The 22670-nt window shown below is 41.5% G+C and overlaps 1 protein-coding gene across 6 annotated transcripts in view; it reads left to right on the top strand.

Moving 5' to 3' along the window:
- ARPP21 (cAMP regulated phosphoprotein 21) overlaps positions 1-22409 on the top strand; it is a 345287-nt gene extending 322878 nt beyond the window's left edge. For all 6 annotated transcript variants that reach the window (XM_085607564.1, XM_085607568.1, XM_085607567.1 and 3 more), the window contains 2 exons: positions 7602-7753; positions 21592-22409. In XM_085607564.1, coding sequence (XP_085463690.1) covers positions 7602-7753; positions 21592-21849 — 410 coding nt within the window. In that variant the 3' untranslated portion in view covers positions 21850-22409. The remainder of the gene's footprint in view (positions 1-7601; positions 7754-21591) is intronic.
- Positions 22410-22670: the final 261 nt, after the last annotated feature.

Below are 22670 nucleotides of genomic sequence, written 5' to 3'. Positions count from 1 at the left end.
ATATATTAATGGAAAAAATATGAAAAAGGCTAGACAAAGCACTTGAAGCTTTCTAAAACTGTTTTAACATGTTTTAAGATGGCAGGTAAGTGAAATGAAAACTTGTGCTAAAAAGTCATTAAACTTTCCAAGGTTAAGAAGATGGCAAGCTTTTACAGAACTCCACAAATCATCACTTGTGGGTGAACATTTTTGCCAAAAATGTTTTTGTAGAAGACTGTTCATATAAAATGTTTTGTGACAGAATTCCCACAACATGTATGTGTTTGTTTTACATTTCACAAACGTTTCGTACTTTTTGGAAACTTGCAACTTTATGGCATTTGTGAAAGAAATATTTGACTATGTAGCACACTGCTACTTAGGCCATAGTTTCAACTCTTACATATCAGTGTAGTGGCAAATGGTAGCCCGTGGGCACTTGCATCCATTGTGAACATGTATACAAATTCACAGTGGACATGGTGGAAGGCACATGATGTCCCTTAATGGTATATACTACTGCTCTGGTACTGATTTGAGCTGGAAATGACATTAACCACTTAGAAGGGAACCATCCAGAACTGAAGCACAGATATTTGTAAAATGTAGAATGGTCGGTAATATCAGCATAGCACATATTTCAAATATGAGGAAACAATTTCTTATGAGAAAAGTGTCCATGGGCCTGATTACGAGTTCAGATGTTATTTACTGCAACTGATAAACAACAATACCACAGGATACATCATTTATCAGGTGCAATACATAACATGTATTGCGAGTTTGTGGGGACTAACATGTGGCTTTTGGTGTTTAATACACAGAAATCTCCATGATACAGTAATTGCTGTATGCCTTTCCCCCGTCAAATTTTGGCAGGTTTGACCTGATGAAATTTAAAAAAGATTGAGTTATTTAATGCATCAGATAATATTCATTTGCGTTAAATACCGTCAAACACAGCCGTAACTCTGACCCATGCATAAACAGGGGTTTACGCATGGGTCTAAATTAACCTCACTCACTTGCAATCGGCTCACTCATAATCAGGCCCTTTATGACTTACAAAACCATGGGAAAAACTAAAATATTTGTTGCTGATTGAAATTAGCTTCAATATAATTTATTCAGAAAGCCTTTTTTATGAGTATTTATATGGTTCCCAGCTTTTCATACCTACAAGCAATTAGCAGGCAGAAGAGTGGAATGTGTGTTTTTGAAGATCAGGCAAGAGAAGAGAACTATTATTGGCACACTGCCAGTTTTTTGTAATCATCGGATCGTTTAGCCAATTCACATTCATACTATGGTTGCTGATACCCGTGTATAGGAATGGAAACTGCTGTAAATCTTTAATGAGGAGGGACCAACTGAACCCTCTCGAACATACTTGTGTTGGACGGGAATGTCCACTGCATCATATGTTTGGAGATGCTCCACTGCCATTAGTGCCCACTCCATGTGAATCTGGTATCCTGACTTTTTTATTTTGGTCCTGGATAATCTAGTGTGTGCACAGAGGCTTAGGCCTGTCCCTGACAAAGTGAGGTTCAGGATTTGTCTTGTGACCTGAAGGGGCACACTAAGAATGCCCTCATAATGGACTATGGCCGATTGTCCCTTTTCTGGGTTCATCAGGTAAAGCAGCAGTGGCAGCATGCCATGTTTGATATTGTATTGTGTGACCAGACCTTTTTATATGTATCATGGACAGCATGGCCTACTGACCCCTCTCATGCAGGGTTCTATTGTTGTGAGGCTAAGCCCCTTGTGATGAATCATCTGAATCATCTGTGTGCGTCGAGTCTGTGTGCGTGTACAGTGAGTATATGACAAGTTTATGGTAGGAGGACTCTGTGTGTGTGTGAGTCAGAGGACTAAAACCAATGGGATCCAGTTTTGATTTTTAACATTGCACAAAAGGAGGGTAGGATTGTCCTACTAGCACTATGTTCAATAATCCCTTGAGTAGTCAACTCCGTACAGGTAGTAATATCCCGGTGCCACACCTGAGCGCAATCCCTAATTGCCCCCTAGTATACTGCATAGTAATAGTGGTAACCTGACCTTAGAGAGAGGGAGGGTGATTTTTGTGTATGTGAGGGAGCTATAGTTTCTCTGGATTAGTGCAATTTACCACAACACTGTGTAGTGGATTGATTGAACTGTGTAGCATTTAGTTTTTTGTGAGGGTAACATAATTCTTTTTCTAAAAAGATAAACATAGGCTGGACATATATATGGACATATATATTTAAACACAAGACAATGATAATAGAACTCAACTATGAGATATCAAAAACGTGAAAAGCAAGAATGTTTGAGCAGGTGAGGATCAACGAATTAAATCTGATCAGGGAAAAAACTGATAGCAAGAGGAAATGCAGGGTGAGCAATACATAGATAACTGCAATGACCAAGAAAGGAAAAGACTAAATTCAGAGGTAAGTATTTATTAGTGTTAAAAGAGGTAGTAGAACAACTATTCCGAAAAATGTAGTCCTGGAAAAGACAGGTGCAGATATCAAGAAATATGTTCGCAAAAACAAAAGAGAAGCATTAACAATGACACCAAGATTTTAGCTGAACAAGATACAGATAGAATAGCAGGAGGGAATGTGGTGGAGAGGGGAGATGGAGTAAGGAGTGATTCAGAAGATGGGGCAACAAATCTCAATTTCCACCGGACTGACATGCAGAGAGTAAGAAGGTATCCAGGCAAGTCAAACGAAAATAATTGTAGCATGGAAGGGAGAGATTATAAAAGTAGCTGGCAGAGGAGGATAAGAAGCAGAACAATAGTTAGCATCACTGAATTAATAATAATTATCTGACAGGTGCGAAGAAAAATACAAGAAAGTTACAAGCCTGGGAGACCAAAGGAAGATTGCTGAGAAAAATGAGGCAATCACGCTGTCAAAAGCACATGAAAGATCTAGTATCTTATTGTATCGAAATCAACAGATGAACACTCAACAAATGAGATCAACCATACCAAGGAATATTCATTAAACAAACAAGCATGGGCGATTGATCAGTGTAATTTTGCATCTTTGCAGACCCTCGTTGGTAGGGGTAGGAATATCAAGTACTGTTCTGTTTCAGAGGAACAAATCTACATTGGAGTGGAGAGGTGTGGTGCAGCAGCCAGGACAGCTGACTTTAGAGCACAGGGTTCATGGTTCGATCCCTGGGTCTGGTGGCAGCTCAGCTCAGCACCTAAGGGACTCTGGGCAATATCTCACTTCATTTCCACGATGGCCCCCAGCGCCTTGAGACCCGTAAGGGTGTGTAGTTTGCGCTTTACAAATACAGATTTTACATTACCAAGGCTTTTTGAAGGGGAAAAATTAAATGTCCCCCTCTACTGAGCTATAAAATAACGTGAAAGTGGACTTGAATAGTCCTGAAGACAGCTCTGAGCCCTCAGCTGTAGATGGGGCTCGACCTTATTCATGTCCAGTAACCCTGGGCGTAGTTCGCGAAGTAGCACTACGCGAAGCTACACAAAGTGTACTTCGCACTACGCGAGCTTCGCGTAGCATTTCGCGAACTGCGTTCTACCCTGTTCGCACTGTGCAAGATGCCGTTTTTAATGATTGCACAGTGCGAACAAGCATCCGGCACTGTGCAATCATTGAAAACGGCATCTTGCACAGTGCGAGCTGTAGTTTTCTGCTGCTCGAGTAGATTTTTACTCGAGCGGCAGATTTCTCAACGCGGACTGGTAGTTTCTCATCGCGAGCGGTCGCAAGCATACGCGACCACTCGCAATGAGAAACCTGACCTCCTCGCATTGAGAATCTCGCCGGGATGTTTATTTTCCATGCTCGCGATCGGCAACTTGATGTTGCTGATCGCGAACAAGGAAAAAGTCTCGCCGGGATGTCATTTTGCTTGCTCGCGGTCGCCATCTTGATGTTGAGGACCGCGAGCAAGCAAAAAATGACCGCTGGACTACGCAATGCTACGCTACGCATGTTTGCACTGTGCTACGTGCAATTTGCGTAGTGCGAAGTAGCGCAAACTTCGCAAACTACGCGAGCGTAGCGTAGTGCTTTGCCCAGGCTTAATGTCCAGTTCATGGAATATTATTCCAATCTTTTGAATAGAAGCAGATTACAAGTTCCCAAAATCTCGGGTCGCCAGAAGAATTAATGATCCAGAGACTGAAACACTTCAGTTTCTAAAAGGTAATGAAAGCAAACTGTTTTCAACAATGCATCTGAGAAAAGCTAATAGAACATCACAGTCAAATGGCTTCTCATCGCAGATCTTCTAATTTGAATCACTTTCCTGATCAAGTTGCAATTGAATTACGAGACTCATGCAGAACATAAACTAAATAGGCATAAGGCAATTTATAGGCGTTTTCACCAGTTAGAGGACAAAACTCTCCGGGCAATCATATATTCATAGAAGTAGGATGAGTGATTCATTTTTCCAATAAATCCACATACCTTTTTCACACATTCCACAGATGGCATCACTACCTTTCATGCACTGCCTGATAGGCAGTGTCCATATGCATGCAGCAGGTCCCAGGTACGCTCATGTGTCTTTCCGCGGACTATCCTTGGGCACGATCAAACATCTAATTACAAATGAAAACATGCAGAAATCACCTTTCATGAAGGGCAAACCTCCATACCTGCTTAAAATATGGATTCATTTATATTCCTTAATTCATAAAATGCACCTGACTCGATTATATCCCCATAGATAGGTTAATAATTAAAGTGTGTGCAAGGATGACATTATAAAACTGACTGAAAGAGTAGTGTGTTTCGATGGAGGAGAAAAAGCCAAAACCTTGATGAAGCGCTTTATGAAGAAAGCACAAAAGACACCTTGAGAGTTGCTCAAAGTTTAATGACAGATGCGCACCAACAGAGCACAGAGGTGCAAAAAAGTCCCCTAAAGGACGCAAAGGTCAGGCTTGTACTAGCAAAGCTAATAATTTGACACTAACTGTGCCACATTGGAAGATAGTTTTTGAATGATATGCTGTCAGCAGTATCGATCTTACACATTGGTAGAGCACAGTATAGTTAGTTACACTCTCACCTAAGACAAGAAGCTGCAGTCCATGGTAAATTGCTTTAGGGGCAATCTGCAAGACGATGTACAAATGAAGTTCTTACATTGATTTTGCTGTGGAGAGTGATGGCTATCAGTAGGGGCTACACGGCTTAGTACTATGGCCATCTATCCTTCCATCTACATTCCAAGTCTACCCATGACATTAATAAAGGGTTTGCTAGTGTATGCATATTTTATTGAATTTGGTTTTTAGACAAGAAAATAATTTGATACCTACAAGAATGTTGGAAAAGATAGACCTTTAAGAATTAAGAGAGTGGTAAAATTTGAAGTTTAAAGCTCAGTCTATTGCAATATAGATGATGAAGCACACAGGGGATTATGGTTCAGTGTGAGTGGCCTTTTCAAACAGCCTGGCAAGGCAGAGCCACAAGAAGGTGGATGTAAATTGGCAGAAGTTTAATTATCACAAGGAAGGAAGCAGTGTTACAAGTGCATGAATGGAGTTTTTTTTTATCACAGCCTAAAGAATATATCCAGTTTAGGAATTCACACTTCTAGTAAAAGATTGATGCTAGAAAATCAAAAGCAGAACTAAGAAGATTGTTCAATGCTTCTACCAAAAAGCGGATTTGCTCGAGGGGGAAGACACAACAGTAATTAAAATAACTCACAGAGATAAACAATCAGGTGGTTCATCCTCTGAGAAGTTACCCATCAAAACATGTGTTGCCACAAGCTTGTTTCCCACTGATCCAAGGATATTTACTCATTATTTATTTACTTCTTTGCTTCCTATATATTAGTGCTATTCGTGACGTTCTGCTTCTCCTTCGTTGTGATTCCCAAGAAAGTGTGTCACTGGTTAGTGAACCCTTCTGCAGTCACAAAGCATTGAAAACCTTCCAACTGTCTATGACGGTCTCTCACCGATCACATAGTGAAGCTGCCTTTAACTCTGATGGCTTTACCTGCATTCCCCATTTTCAATGTTCCACATTTCTTTAGCACTAAACCATATTGTTAGTACTGCACCCTCTTTACAGGGCAGGGACTTCAAAACAACACTTTGTAGATGCAGATATTAACATCGGCTTTTGACAGGCGATACCCACCCCCCCCCCCCCCCCAGCCCCCCCGCCCGACTCATCTGTTTTAATCCAGCTGGTTTCAAGGATTTAAGAATAATTGGCATCTCTTGAATTTTGATAAACCAGTAGTTTTGTGAATGCCTGAAATCACTGTTTTGCTGCTGATGGCTACAGAATGTGTAGAACGTTGTCCAAGTCCAGCACAGACACTTCTCTGCTGGCTAGTCAAGGCTACTTTTGTCCTAGTGGTTGGTGCATAAATATAATCAAAGAAGGAATGCCTTCGATAATTATTTTATTATGTGTGACTACAAGATATAATCCTGAATTCAGTCATGGGTGATAGTTTACAATTTGAGCAAGTAAGCAAATATTTTATGTATGAGAATATGTCTGTCAGTGACTAGTGCACATGCGAAATACTTCCTATCTCCAGCATTCTTCGATCCCTGTCTTCTTTTTTCCTTGTTTACATATGGTTACTTGCATGTAGTTGTATTGCAGCTAGGGCATAGTTTATTGTACTGTCTCAATGTCGTTTTCACTGAAACCCCCCTTGCCTGGCTATGTCATTGGTGTCAAGGGAGCAGGGCATGCTCGGATGTAATTTGTGTATCGCTTTTACATTTTTACAGTCTCTCTAATTCACAGTGGCTGCAGGACCTTATGCCATGTGAAATAGTGTGAGGCTTAAAGACTGAACAGTTTAGTCTTCATTCTTTTCTGAAGCAGAGGTGCTTGGGTTCTGCTTTTAGTATAGCCAAATCATTGAACTTTTAGATTAAAACCTAAGCCCTGGTGGATTCATACATCTAGCGTCTGTCCAAATTTGCTGACATTTACCCATATCCTGTTCCACGTCAATGTAAAAAAAAAAAAAAAACTGAGATGAAAATTCAGGTTCTATTTTCCTAAAACGTTTATTTTTTATAATGATGATAAAATACACCTTAAGCTACTTGAATATTGTTCCTTAACTATTTACTTATGTTTTTCTGCCATCTCTCCATTTCTTCAATATATTGAACAAAGCTTGGTGTTGTGAATTGCTGTGATACTTCAGTGACCACATGAAATGATTCAGATCTAATATGAAAGTATAGAGGTTCTTTGCGACATATCTGTGAATATTCCACTTGATTATGTTTATAACTCAGCTCAGGACCAGGTTACTTTAAGTCAAAGAATAGTCTGCATTTTGGTGATGGATTTGTTCACTGAAAAATAAGCGATAGAATAAGTGTTCACATTCATATTCGTATGGCTCCTCTCATGTAATGTTCCAGAGAAGTAACATTTAGTATCTTTTAGGTTGATTTAATGGTGTTTCAGTTAAAAAAATGTTTGCTACAGAAGTCGAATATATGGAACACAAAGGCAATACAAAGAAATGTATTTACAGCTTACGAAAATACTGTTTATCGTATTTAAGACAATGTCCGTATGCCATTAATTAACCTGAGTTGTATCTTTGTTTCCCTGCAGGGTTCCAGTCTGTCTTACCAAATCAACAACAGGGGTTCCAGGGACTCATGGGGCTGCAGCCGCCCCCACAAAGCCAGAATATGATGAACAATCAACAGGGAAACCAGGTGCAAGGCATGATGGTTCAGTATCCTACCATGCCGTCTTATCAGGTATTTATGACGGGTACATTTTCCCAAATTTAGCTCATACGCTAAGGCCCGATTTCTAAAAATAATTATACACGTAAATATTTACTCAGATGTATATTTACTTCTGCACTTTATAGGTTTCCACACACTCAAATTGGAGGGGGTTCTTTCCCAGTGGTATTTACAACTAACTGTACTGCCCTATTTTACATTTTTCCTTCTTGGCAGACATGTCCACTACCCGGGCATAGATCACCATGGATTGCCCTATGGGAAAGTATAGGGAAATTTATACGAATATATCCCCAAAACTTTCCAGACCTATAGCATTGTCCATATTTTGTGATGATAGAAGTTTTTGTGGTGAATCATTAAAGGGCTGCAAAGATAAAAGGAGGGTTCTAAAGCAGCCCCCCCCCCCAATGTATTCTCCATAGAGTTTTGTATTCAAAGTACTTCATAAATGTCTACATTGATTTTGAGTACATTTGCCATGAATATACATTATAGAGTCTAGATTGTCCTGTCTGCTATTGTAAGTGGTGTTATGAAGGGGTTATAAAGTTTTAATGATCAAAAACTTGGTGATATCTTTTCTAACACAGAACATGGCAATGACAAGTCAATGACAAGTCATTATGTGATTGTCTAATGACTGTCTTTACAAAAGTTAAAGGTAGCCATGTCGTTTTTAGATACAGTTTGCCTGTGTTCTGCAGTATGCCCTTACATGGAGGTAAGATTAGGTATATTAAAGTGGTCAACGGTAAGGAAAAGTATTCATAAGTGTATATATGTTTTAAAAAAAAAACACAGAGTACTGCTGTACTGTCTCAGGAGTACTGCTGTACAAAACATAAATCATAAAAAAACTAAACAAGTAAAAAAATCAGAAATACACTGTAGTTCCCTAAATGTTACAAATATAGGGTACAACAGTATATTTGCCATTTTAACATATTTAAATCTTTAGTGAAAAGTGTACTAAGTACTTTGGTAATACCTACAAATTACCATGCTACTTAAAATCATTTAATAAAAATGCGCAGTTCTCCCCAAACTCCTGTAAAAATGTATAAAAATGTATAAATATATTAATTGTACCTATAAACACGTTAATAAATCGGTAATAGATGGAGATCATCAATAAAACCTACTCCTTACCTACATCTAAGACCCCAAACCAGAACACATTGTAACTCAGAATGCAAAACACAGACAAAATGTGCAGAAAACTACATTGTTGCCTTTTGCGTTTGGTAAACACAGCCATTAGCCAATCTCAGACTGCATTATCATTTGCACGTACCGCGGTATATGCGAACTTCACATGGTATACAGTGGCACATATTTAACTAAGTATTTTTAAAATTATAACTTTAAAGCTACTTACACTATTCACTCATACTACCAAAAATTACTATTTACACCAAATTTATTTTCCCGCCATATATTCACACTATGTCTGTTTCAATTCCCACACGCCTCTCTTCATCACTACATTCTATGTCACTCCACTGTACACCACTCCACTGCACGCTAAGACACTCTATGCCACTCCACTCTATGTCACTCCACTATACTCTAGTCTAGTCGTTGCTAATCAACTGTATTCCACTCCACTCTACCCCACTACACTGTACGCTATTACACTCTAATCCACTCCATTGTATAACACTCCAGTGTAGGTTAATACACTCTATGCCCTTCCACTCTACTCTACTCCACTGTGCACTATTCCACTGTACACAACTCCTCTCTTTGACTCTGTACTCTACACTATTCCACTCTATGCCTGTGATAAGCTGGCCTGGTATATGATGTCCACTAATGTAAGTGGCACCTTGCATAATCCCAGACAACCCATATGGTTATTTAGGAGGAATTAAACAACCTTAGAAAGCTCTCTAAGTGGTAGGTGTGAAGAGCTGCCTTCAGGCTTAGTCCAGAAGGAGTGCAATCCAGCTTGTTTTACCAGAATGCAATCTTATAGTATAGATTAATTGAAAAAGAACCACACCAAGTATTTGTAAAAATATGTATTCATTATATAATACTCTCCAGTACATTCCAGTACATTTAGCAAAGAAACACAGTAAATAGCATGAAATACACAGTGGCCCCAGGGGAGACCAAACCATATACTAAGAAAGTGGTATAAGAACCACAACTCGAGTCAAGACAGTGTTGTGGGGATGTAGAAGCGCTGGGAACCCAAGTAACCACCCAGGGTGAGTAGATAGGGACCTCATGGAGAGTGTGTGCAGTGTGGAAACACAACGGCGTACTCCGTTCAACTCTATGTGCAAACTGCGATTTAATTTTTAAAGATTAAGGACCCTTCCCAGTGGACCCTGAAGAAACCCAGCGGAAGACAGAAAGTTAGAGAGCTACCCTATCCGTGGATACTCTAGTACCCACGTTACCTACACCAGTGAGGCCGGGTGCATACGTGTGAAGTGGTGTCAGAAACCTCAGTCGAACCCAATGAAGGACTTCAGGAAAGTGCCGCTGCTGGAAGAGGAGAAAGTGTCTGTGGGAATCCAAACTTGGATTCTTGAAAAGAAGTACCTGAAAGCAGAGTAGACAGAGTCTATGTCACTCAGGAGTGACCAGGAGACTTGGAAGACGAATGCCCTCTGATGTCAGGTGCTTCAAGGAAGATGACGATGACCTTGACTCTGCAGCTGTGAGGACCAGGTGATGCTGAGGAAGGCCAGGACCTGGGTACAAGCTGTCCCATGCAGGATGTTCAGTGCTGAGTGGTCGGTGTCCGGCAGGAGCACCAACAAGCCTTGGCAAAGGCAAGCCACATAGGAATCAAAGAAGGAGCAACGTTGGGACCAGCAAGGCCCAGGGGACTCACCAAAGGCAGGGGAGTCAGGGCAGGTCCCGAGCAAACAGGGCAGCCCAAAAGTAACAAGTTTCACCCTCAAGTGGACCCACAGGCTGGAGGCACAGGGGTCACGAGAGGACCTTAAGCAGCTCACCAAAAGATGCAGGCCACTATGCACATCATGCGGTGTGGCTAAACATTCTGGTCACTGGAGGTGCTCGAGGTTGGGGCTATTTGGAGATCAAAGATCTTCTTGCAAAAGAAGCCAACAAGCCTTTGCAACTGCAAGTTGGACCGGTGCACACGGGTACAGTTATTGCAACCCCCACGAGGCATACTAGCCTCAAACTTGGTGAGAGAGCAGGGCAGGCGTCGGGAGCTGTCGAAAACCACCACCTGTGTTGCGGAGCCCAGGGAGTCTGGAGGAGCTCAGGATCTGCAGACCGGTCAGCTTAGTTGTTGTGCCTGCCAATGCAGGGGAGTGACTCCTTCACTCCAAGAGAGATTACTTCAGGTGTCTTTGATTCTTCACAGGCCTTGGAAGGTTCCTGTATGATGCACAGGCACAGATGATGCAGCAGACTGGAAGGGAGATTAAGTGTGCCCCTCATTCAGACTTTCTGGTGCTGGCAAGCACACCCACCCAGTCCCAATACACTAAATCCTGTCTGGGAGGTGGTCACACCTCCCTGTGACAGGATGCCTATTGTTCCACGTTCCTCTGCTCAAGCTTAGCTCGGCAACAGGAGGGCAGAAATATGTCTCTGGTCAGCAGCAACCATTTTGTGCTGTCTGGGTCTAGAAGACTGGTACCGGGAACACTGAGAGCTTAACGGAGGGCTCCTCCAGTGCTTGGAATCAGACCTTCCACACCGTAAATGGTATGGGAGTATGATTCCAACATGTTTGATGCCAAACATGATAGGATTTGTTGCAGCCTTTTTCAAGATGGTCACCGCGTAATTTCGCGGTGCCCCTATTTATAGTATATGGCCGCTTCACTGACAACCCGGGAGAATGGACTCTGTAGGCTGCTGGGGTGGCCTGCTCATGCAGGGGCACCCTCTCACTTAGAACCAAGCACCCTGCCTTCAGGATTGCAAAGGCCTGCGATAGGGGTGACTAATAGTTTTTAAGTGCAGTGACCCTTAGATATAGTAAGCCTATATCTTAAGTAAGTGGTGCAAGCACCAACTTACACAGGCTGCCATGGCAGGCCTGTAGATCAATTTGTCATGGTCTCCCATGGGTGGTATAATGCATGCTTCAGCACATGGGAGACCTCTGGGGTACCTATGCCCTGGGTACCTTAGTACCAAATACTAGGAACAGATAAGAGTACCCCAGTATCTAATCTGGAGTGTACCTAAGTACTCAACACAACAATTTAGGGAGAAAGGAGATAGACTGGGGTCCTAATTAGCAGGATCCCAGTCAGACTAACCACAATACAGCTTGGAACCAGGCAAACAGTGGGGGTAACAATAAAAGGAGATCCTACTTTCCTACATTGCCACTTCACTGTGCACCACTTCAATGTCCACCATTGAAGTGTATGCTGTTCCCTGTACACCACTAGACTTTACGCCACTCCACTGTATGCCATTCCACTAGATGCAATTCAATTTGTCGACAACACACTGTATGACATGACATTATGCTCCATTCTGCGGCATTACAGTCTACTAAATGTCAACCCACTCTACCATGCTACACTCTATGCTATTCCACTGTACACGCCTCCACTCTATGTCACTACACTGTATGCCAGTAACACTCACCATTATTCCTCCCTACACCACTCTACTGTACGCTACTCCACTGTATGCCACTATACTCTACACCACTCCTCTCTATACCCCTACAATCTACACTACTCCACTGTACACCACTCCACTTTAGAGCACTCCAGTCTGCGTCACTCTACAGTACACTATTTTATTGTACGCCATTACACTGTATGCCGCTACACTCTACCACACTAAACTGTACCCACTCCACTGTATAACACTCCACTCCATGGTGTTCCAATCTATAACACTACCCTACACCACTAGACTGTATTTCACTCCAGTCTATGCTAGTCTACTCTATGCCACTATACTGTACCTCTCTCCACTCTAGCCACTCTACTCTATGCTACTCTACAGTATACCATTACACTTTACGGTATTACACTCCATGCCTCTCCACTCAATACCACTCCACTCTACCCTGCTCCAGTGTACCCTATTACAGTATATGTCACCCCAGTATATGCCACTCCAATCTCTGGCATTCCAATGTACACCACTGCACTTCACCGCACTCTACTATACACAGGTCCACTCTACAACACTTCAATATACTCTATGCAATTAAACTCAATGGCACTTCACTCTACGCTACTCTACTATATTATATTTCTTTGTACGCCACTCCACTGTACTCCACTCTGCTCTACTCCGCTAACATGTATGCCACTCCACTCTACGCCACTCCCCTCTACATTATTTCACTCTATGCCAATTATGTGTATGTCACTCCACTATAGGCTACTACACTTTGCTACTCCTCTCTATGGTAGTCCACTGTATGCAACTTCACCCTATGCTTTTCCACTCTGTTACTCCACTCTTTGCTACTCCACTATATGCTATTCCAATCCACGCCTCTCCAGTCTATACCACTCCAGTGTATGCCACTCCACTCTACGTTACTCTACTGTAGGCTACTTTAGTGGATGCTAGTCTACTTTACGCTATTCCAGTGTATGTTCCTCCACTGGACACTACTGCCCTGTATGTCATTCTAATGTACGCTTTCCACTGTATGCCGCTCCACTCTACGCCAATGAAGTCAATGCCACTCCACTCTATGCCACCGCACTCCACTCATCGATACTGTATTCTATGCTATTCCACTGTGTTGCACCTGGACCTTTTTGCAGCGTTATCCCTAAAGACTTTGCCTTCCTGCTCCTATTTTCCTGACCTATTTTTGTTGGCTTTAGGACTCTGGGCCATTTACCTCTGCTAACCAGTGCTAAAGTGCATATGCTCTCAGTTTAAATTGTATTGGTGATTGGTTTATCCATTATTGGTATATATGGTTTACTAGTAAGTCCCTAGTAAAGTGCACCAGGCATTCCAAGGGCCTGTAAATGCTACTAGTGGGCATGCAGCACTGATTGTGCCAACCACATGAGTAGCCATGTAAACATGTCTCAGACCTGCCACTGCAGTGCTGTGGGTGCAGTTTTAAGCTGCCATGTTGACCTGGCAAGTTCAACCACTTGCCAGGCCCAATATTTCCTCTTCTTACATATAAGGCACTTCTAAGGTAGGCCCAAGTTAGCCCCATGTGCAGGGTGCAGTGTATTGTAAAGGTAGGACATGTACAGGTGTGTCTTACATATACTAATAATGAAATATTGTTTTTCATTATTGCAAGGGCTATCTTTCCCATAGGTTATCATTGGAGCTGACTTGTAACATCTTACAAGTGTAACTTCCAATTGAGAAGAGATAGAGATTTGGAGTGGCCATTTTCTTGCTTAACCATTCTGTGCCTCTGCCTTTCTTTGGAATCTACGTCTGAAGGATGGTGACAGTTGGGCTGTTTGTGCATTCAATTTAGGTAGCCACACAAAGGGAGCTGAGGTGTGCCCTGCATATCCTGTTTGGCCATCACCAGGATGATGGGTCTTCCTGAGTTAGAGTGGGGGGAGGAGTTGTCACTGACACCTGGATAGGGCTGTGAGTGTCCTCACACAAAGCTGTCTCCACCCCCCTGCATTATGTCTGAAGCCAGGTCAGGGATATTCAGAGTCTTGTGCACTACAATGATTTTCCTTTGAAGTATGACTACTCCAAAAGCACAAAATGATATAAATATTGGAGCTGTGACACCATCATTTCAGAACACTTATGAACTAAAGGTTATTCTGCCAGGAAGAAGAGCTGGATGCTCTTGCAGGGAATGACACACTGCTGGTTGCTTTGTTGTGCTGGCCTGCTGCTTGCTGCTTCTGTCCTGGGATTGAAAGCACTGGACTTTCCTTTCTACATCCTGCTTGCAAGGTTCTCCACAGGCTTGTGCATGCTTGCCTCCTGTTAGGACGTCTTAAGGCAATTAACAACTTCACCTGCCAGTGCCTGGGCTCTTTGGCTGAGAGCCTTGACTTGCTAAGTGGTGCAAAATCCAGTTCCTGGGTCCTTGCAAGTAGAACCTGAGAAGAAAATACACGCATCAACTTTCAGCATCCTTGGGCACCAAGTTCTTCATCTACGTTGCCTAGCAGTAAGGAACTGAGGCAGCGTGTCTGGAGATCGATGCATTTCTTCCCCTCGCTGTAAGGAACCAACACATCACCTCTTCTGACAGTAAGGAACCAACGCATCACCTCCCCTGTACTGTACTCCACTCTATGAAACTCCACGCAAGTCCCTCTATGCAGCTACAACCCAGTTAATACACTCTACTCCATGAGACACTACTCCACTGTACTCCACCGTTCTAAATTACTGCACTTTATGCCACTCCACTGTATGCTACTCTATGCTACTCTATGCCTTTTCAACTGTATGGCAGTCTACCCACTCCTTTCTACCATATTGTACCACACTCTTCTCTACTCAACGCCACTCCACTGTACGGAACTTTGATCCACTCTGTGATCCTCCACTCTACTCCACTTTATGACACTTTTCAACCCTCCACTCTTCAACTCTATACTGCACTGTATACTACGTAATTTCTCTCTAATCAACTCCACACTACTGTACTCTAGAAGACACTTCTCCAGTCTATGCTCCACAACTCCACTGGACTCCACTTCACTGTACTCCACTGCACAACACTTTACCCCACTCTATGGCACTGTAAACCACTTTACTGTACACCACCCCACTGTATCACAGTCTAAACTTTGCAACTCCACTCTACAAGACTCTACTACACTGTGTGCCACTATACAACAGTGCACTCCACTTTATGCCCCTACACAAATCTGTACAACCCTCTCATCCACTCTATTCCTCTACACCCTAGTGTACAACCCTCTACTCCACTCTAGAACAGTTTTCAACATTTTATGACACACCACTCAACTGTACTGTACAAGACGCCAATCCGATTTATAACACTTTACTTGACTCTACACTGCCTCTGCACTCTAGAGCACTCCATACTCTCTACTATACAACATGCCACTGCACTATACAACAATTTACTCTACTGTACACTACACCACTTCATGCTAGCATACCCCACTTCACTCCACCACACTCCTCTCTGTGCCACTCCACTGTAATCTATTACCCTGTACGCCCCTCCACTTTACCACACCTCACTCTACTCCACTGCAGTCTACCCCAGTCTGCGACAATGCACTCTCCGACAGTACATTATACAAGGCTCTCCTGCACTCTACTGTACCACACTTCACTTAATGACACTCCACTCGATGACAGTAAACTACAATTTGAAATACATTTACATTAAAAATAAAAAATCATTGAAATTCACAGAAAAAAACAAAGGTTATACCATAGTTATAGCTAGGTAACCTTTACTTATTCTTTCAATAAAAACCAAACTTAAAATACACAAACATTATAAACCCTAAAGTTATGGTTATACCTAAATTTATATATTTTGCACTGCCTTGAAATGAATATAACTTTATTTATCTTAAATACAAACCACATTTGAACTACACAAAAATGAAGAATTGTTAACATACTATTGCCTTTAATTTACAATGTACGCAACACCATCAAATTATTATATCTCACACACCTCCATATGCAGTGTATTCAACTTCCTAGCCACACCACATCTACTATTGCTCGCCACTCTACCATGCACTGTGTTCTCCCAAAAGATGTGATTTGCGGTGTCATAACTATTATTATAAATACTGTTATTTTAAATGGCATAAGTGATATAATATAAAACGGTAAAAGCTGTGGATGGAGAAAGTGTGATTTATAATTAATCTAGTGCAATACTTACATGGAATATATTCAATAAACATAAACTGCAAGGTTGCACCTTGCATTTTCAGGCTGATTTTTTCTAGGATACTATTTTGTCTAGTCTAAGTATCATGTTTCTTCTGTTGACATGTTTACATATACTTTGCTACTTTCCCCATGTTTCTTGATATCTTCCCAGGAATAAGGGAGAGCTTTGCCTCTTCCATTTTTTTGAGGACGCCTTCATTTTTCTTTCAGGTGGCAATATAAGTATACCGTGGGCCACTTTTGGAGTAAATGTCTCTCACACTTTACTTCTGAGATAGTCACAATTCTGGCAGATACCAGCCTCCCTAGGTATCTGCTTTGATTTGTGTCCACCAGTCTCTATTTCCTTTCTGTTGTTACGAAGCATGCATTTAGGAAGCACTTGCAGAAGTTTGATTCTTCGCTCACAGTCTGTAAATTCAACCTGTTTTTGTGTGCTGCAGATTTCAAGTTTACATTTTTACCCAAGCTGTGTTTTCCGATTGCTGAATTATTTTCTAGGTTCTGCTTCAGGTTTCTAAGAGAAGCCCCCTCATCAAAATGTAACCAGTCAGATCATGTGGGCAGAGTCCATGCTATATTTGCATACCCTCACCTAGTAGCTAAAGTCGTGAGCAGTAACTAGTCTGAGTGAAGCAAACTTGTCTGGCTGTTGCATGTACTTGTATATCTGGGATGTATGTGTGTGTGTTGTGTTAGTGCATATTTGTATGCTTTGTTGCTATCTGTACTTAACTATTCCTCTGTCTGGAAAGGAATCTTGATTGCTGTTTCCTGTGCTGAAATTGTCCTGTCTTGCCATACATTTCTTTGTGTTTGCAAAGAAGTGTTTAATGTTGTCTCCCATGTTGAATTTTTGCTAGAAGCACCCTATTGTAGCTGTGTACGACGGAGTCATCTTAAAGACTACCTTGTTGCTGATATAAACCATTTTGCGAGACATGTTATTAAAGTGTCTATTCACCCGGATGCCAGAAAAATAAATGGTCATCACATAATTTTTTCCCGATTATGGTAGAAGGCTGATTCCAACTAACATGATGCAGGTTAGTTAGGTCAGCTCTCATTAGATGAAGGCCCTTAGTAATGGTGTCTTCATCACTTGACATACATCTACAAACTATCTGTCCTCCTCTGTGGAGACTTTATACCACAAGAGAAAAGAACCTGAAGTTTAGTACAGGAGCCATGCATTTTGCCATAAATAACCAGGAGAGACCTGGCTGAATTTGACAAAAGGGACATATAAGCAAGGAAAGCATGCTTTCAGACAAATGCTCAACAGCTGCAAGTGGCTGCTCCATCTGTGAATTGGCAAGCTGAGCACTGGCTGACAACCATGTATGTATGCCAACATTTAAGTGCAGATAAGAAGAAGGTTCCAAATTATATTATGGAAATGTAATTTTCTATGGAACTTCCACTGAAGATGATGTTTGAAGCAGAAGAATGCAAAAATAAAGCAATGTTTTTCTTTAAAAAATCAGTAGTGTTCCTCATTATGGCTAAGGAGCATGAGCGGCTATGAGATCGTCAAAGGCAAACATTCCAGGTATCCAGATTCCCTTTACTGACCCACCCCAGACTTTTTAATTGCATTCTGGAACATGTAGTCCTGCATTTATGATAGAATGAGAAGGACCTTAAATGCTCAAATTAAAAGGAAAAGCCTGGAGTGAATATGCAACTAACACTGAAAATTAGAACACTCAAGAGCTTTGCTTAGCGGCTTCAAGGGTTAAAAAAGGGTGACTGAGGGCTCTGAGGGTCAATTGAGAAGGTATCAAGGACTCCTTAATCATCAGATTCAGGATCTTGTAGTGAGATCTGATGCTCAGAAGCATGTCTGAGGGTTACTGAGGTTCTTCAAGAGATCATCAGAATTGGTCTAATGAGAGACTGAGCGTTGGGAGTCTGGATCAGAGAGGGTATGAAGACTCAATATAGTGACATACACCCAGTAACGCTGTTTGATTCTGAATTGGAGAAAGCAATAAAAAGTTTGATGAAAATGTCTGTCTGGTCATGGAAGGGTGAAAGTTAGGGCTGGGCAGAACTCTCAGAATTTTACTTTACAGAATTCCGTGGAGTTACCAGAAAACTCAGCGAGATCACCCTGAGTTCCATGTACCTGGTAAAAGACTAAACATATGGTGACAAGGAGCCAGGTTCATGTCAGAGGTGTAGTGCTGGAAGGGGGTGGGAAAGGCAATGTGCATGAGGGCATCAATAGGGGATGTAGATCTATGCAAAACTGAAAATCATTTTGCCTTTTGAAAATCTTATTGTTTGCACAAGCCAAAGTCATTGCCACATTGTGTGGGAACCTGGTCAAAATACCAAATGCATATTTAATTAATCATACTTTAGTGGATCATCACTTGAGTTGTGTGCTTTATCAGCAGCTTGCAGCTGGTACCCGCAATTCCCCTGCGGGTGTGGGATGGCCATTAGGACTGTTAGTGATCACTACACCACATACCTGCAGGAGAAGATACAGCACTGATGGAGCTCTGCTGGCAAAGGGGGCTGATGTGTTTTCAGGTTTGACTGCTCGCAACTTTTCCACATGTGCTGTGGAGCCGCTTCTCCCCCCTCACCATAGAGTCAGGAGCATGTAGAGAGAAGAGCGCGCTGGTCCCCATAGCACCCCTTCTGGTCAGTGGGGGCAGCATGACCACTTGCACAAGTGCAGAATTGTGTGGGTCACCTGAGTAAGCATAGGATAGATGCATACATACTTTTGCCCCCCTCCACAGTACCTTCATGTGGAACGAGAACAGTACCCACAATTCCTCAGTGCAAAACGTGAACTACTGTATCAGTTGCCCGTACTTAACTAGAAAGAGTTCCTCACAGAGTGAACTGCACACAGTCATCAATATACTTAGTAAGCCGTGAACCTTATTGTAGCAAAATATTCAGTGGTGCAGCCAAAACAGTATAGTGTTGTGTGCAGTAGAAGCGCTCTCCTCATTAAAAATGTTTCACATTAGAAGAGAGACACAAATGCTGTCTTCCCACACAGACGCTGCCACAGTGCATTTGTACTCACAATAAATCACCTGCAAATAAATATAGACAGTTATTTTTGGAAATGCAGTGTGCTGTTTATGAAAGATAGGAATAACTTTTCTCAAGTCCAGCAGTTTCTGAAACAACCCCTCAGAGCCATCACACAGCAGTGTATCTTGTTCCTGGTATTGTTTGAGTTACTGGGCATGCACGTGCCTTAGTGAGATGAGAGAATAATAATACTAACAGTTCAAAGCTGATTTTCTTCTTATTGTCAGGCAGCGGTGAGTCTGCCACTTGCACATCAGATTTTGTGCGGAGCACTGGCACAGCTGCTTGCATGGGTCAACCTGAAGTCAACTGGCAGAGCTGAAGCAAACAAGGTGGAGGAGCAGGCAGGACACATAATGTGGGCAAAACTCAGAGAACTCCACCGGTGGAGTGGAGTTTACCGGCCACCCCAAGGGAAAATAAAATATTTTCAGGTCACTGGCTAAATTGTGCAGAATTTCTGAAGGTTGGCAACAGGCTAAATGGGCAACTTTCTTTGCTGCTTTTGGCTAAATAGCATTGGCACAGCTGCTGGCATGGGTATACCTGCAGGGCTGAAGCAAACAAGGTGGGGGAGCAGTAGGCAGAACACGTAAAGTCACCATTGTGAGGTGACTTTGAGTATTACAGTTACGCCAACCAACTAGTTCCATTGTTTTTGCTTTATTTAAGTTGTGCAAACACCAGGGTGAGTAAAAAGAGAGAGAGCAAAGCGATGATGCGTGCTGCCTTTAGATCAGGCAGTGTATTTCACCTCAGCTCTAATCAAAAAGATGCTCAGTGTGAAGTTCCCAAAGAGCTCCTCCTTTCTTTACCTTTGTAGAAGGGCATACTTATTTTCAACCTACATTGAATTATTAAGATCACTAAAACATTAAGATGGCGAGTGAAGAAAATCTAGTGCTAGAAAGCATCCCTGCGAGATTTCTCAATGGGGCGGTAATGGCAGGTCACTACCATTCGCATTGAGAAAGCTACCGCCCGAGTAAAAACTCTACTCGAGTGGCAGAAAGAAGCAGCGCACTCTGGCATGTCGCGTGGTGCAGTTCACGCTGATTTTACTGCATGGAACAAGCTCCCAGGTGCCAGAAATCAGCACTAGCAGCGCAATGTGCTGAATTCCGCCACTCATGGAACTCCGCAAAAGTTTTTAGGTAACTCCAGGGAATTCCATGGAGTGAAATTTTGTGAGTTCTGCCCACGCCTAGTAAATAGTTAACCTTCTTTGCTATTTGCACAGTGGTGCCAATTATTTACTTAGCCAGGAGCTCGACAAATAATGATGTTGCTCTGCTGTTTGATTAGCAACCAGCCAGATCTTGCATATTTTCAGGTATTTAACTAGCAGCTGATTAAATAGCGATGTTTACTTACTGTTTGCATGGCCGCTGACCAAAGAGTGCTTACTTTTGCTTTTTAGCTAGATATTTTCATGACCATTGGTCAAATAGTAAATAATCTCACCTTATTTTCCTATAGCTTGATAATCAGCATAAAAATGGCACTATATTCCCAACAGCTGGTTAAATAGCCACCACCACATCATAAAAAGCTGGGACATATTGACTGTGAAGTCTTGTTTCATTCCTATTATTACCCCCAATAATGGAATTAGATTAGTCAAAACATGTACAATTAGACCAATAATCCTCTCTCAGTTTTAATACAAATCTTATTTTTGTAGCAAAGGCATGAAAGATTGAATTAATAATTAATAATCATTTAAAATAGTTAACGAATTTAGAAATGTTTTATGTAATGTTATTTTGGATGGTGATGTGCAAGTCCTTGACCATGCAGACCCCTAAAAATGGCATAGTTTTTTTACGTTGTAATACAGAGCCCAAAAATGACTAGTAATCCTAGATATAAGCGAAAACGAGAGAATTTGAATTTGAACTACGTGATATTTACTTGAGTGAATTAATAATCCACTATCATATTTGCAGGTGTCAATGACCCAGGGATCTCAAGGAATGCCACAACCATCATATCAACAATCGATGATGCTGCCAAACCAATCAGGGCAAGGAACACTTACAGCCAATGGAATGCCGGTTTATTGCAATGTCATACCTCCCTCTCCACAGAACAGTTTAAGGTTGGTTTCCCCACACTGCCCGACCGGAAATGTTCCAGTTATTTCCGCTAACTGCAGGACAAACTGTTCGAACATTAATACCACAGGATGGCAAGTTAAATATTGAAAAAAGGACATACAAACATAACTAATGGTGCATTTCATGACAAATAACCTCTGGCCTTCATAGAAAGAAGAACTCGATGGAAGATCAGCTGAGAGCTTAACTATTTATGATGCTCAATTGATTGCTACTGGTCAACTGTAAAAAGTTACAAAATGTTTGCTGGTTAAATGGTGCATATTTTTGTCATGTCTGCTAGATCTGCCTTTATAGCTTAGCTAGTGACATGAATACTTCGAGGTAAGATTTTTTCCTACCGCTGAACAGCACTGTGTAGATTGTAATATCCCTAATTTGGATTAGTTTTGTACTTTGTGTTGAGTTTGTGAAAATAAAGTATTTAAATCTAAATATATATATACATACATATATATCGATATATATGTGTATATATTTATATAAATCATAAGATCACATGTACCAAAGCTGTATCGGAAAAAAAGAATTGATGAAAGGAAGGAATAATTTATATAAAATATAGAGTTTTTTATGGATATATACCGTATTGTAGTGTTTAATCACAATAAAACTATTTGACCTCATGGAGGAAGGTCATGTTTCTATTACCTGTTTTGAATCTTCTCTTCTTTAATGAATGATTGTAATCCACATTTTGAAAGTGTGCGTTACCGTATAAAAAAGGAGTATAATTAATGTATTTTTCTAAACAAATGATTTGATGCAGATTTGTAAACGCTGCCTGATTTAAGAAAGTTCTTGCAAACCAGATGTACAGTCTATGATTCCTGCTCCAAAGTCACGTCAATGGCTTGGTCCCAATCATTGGTGTTATTTAACGGTAAACAAGGTAGAATTGCTAATGC

Source organism: Triturus cristatus, chromosome 5_2 (assembly GCF_964204655.1).
Source record: "Triturus cristatus chromosome 5_2, aTriCri1.1, whole genome shotgun sequence".
In the NCBI taxonomy this organism is placed as follows: Eukaryota; Metazoa; Chordata; class Amphibia; order Caudata; family Salamandridae; genus Triturus; species Triturus cristatus.
The sequence above is the reverse complement of the archived record's forward strand: the minus strand, read 5'-3'. Positions and strand labels throughout refer to the sequence as shown.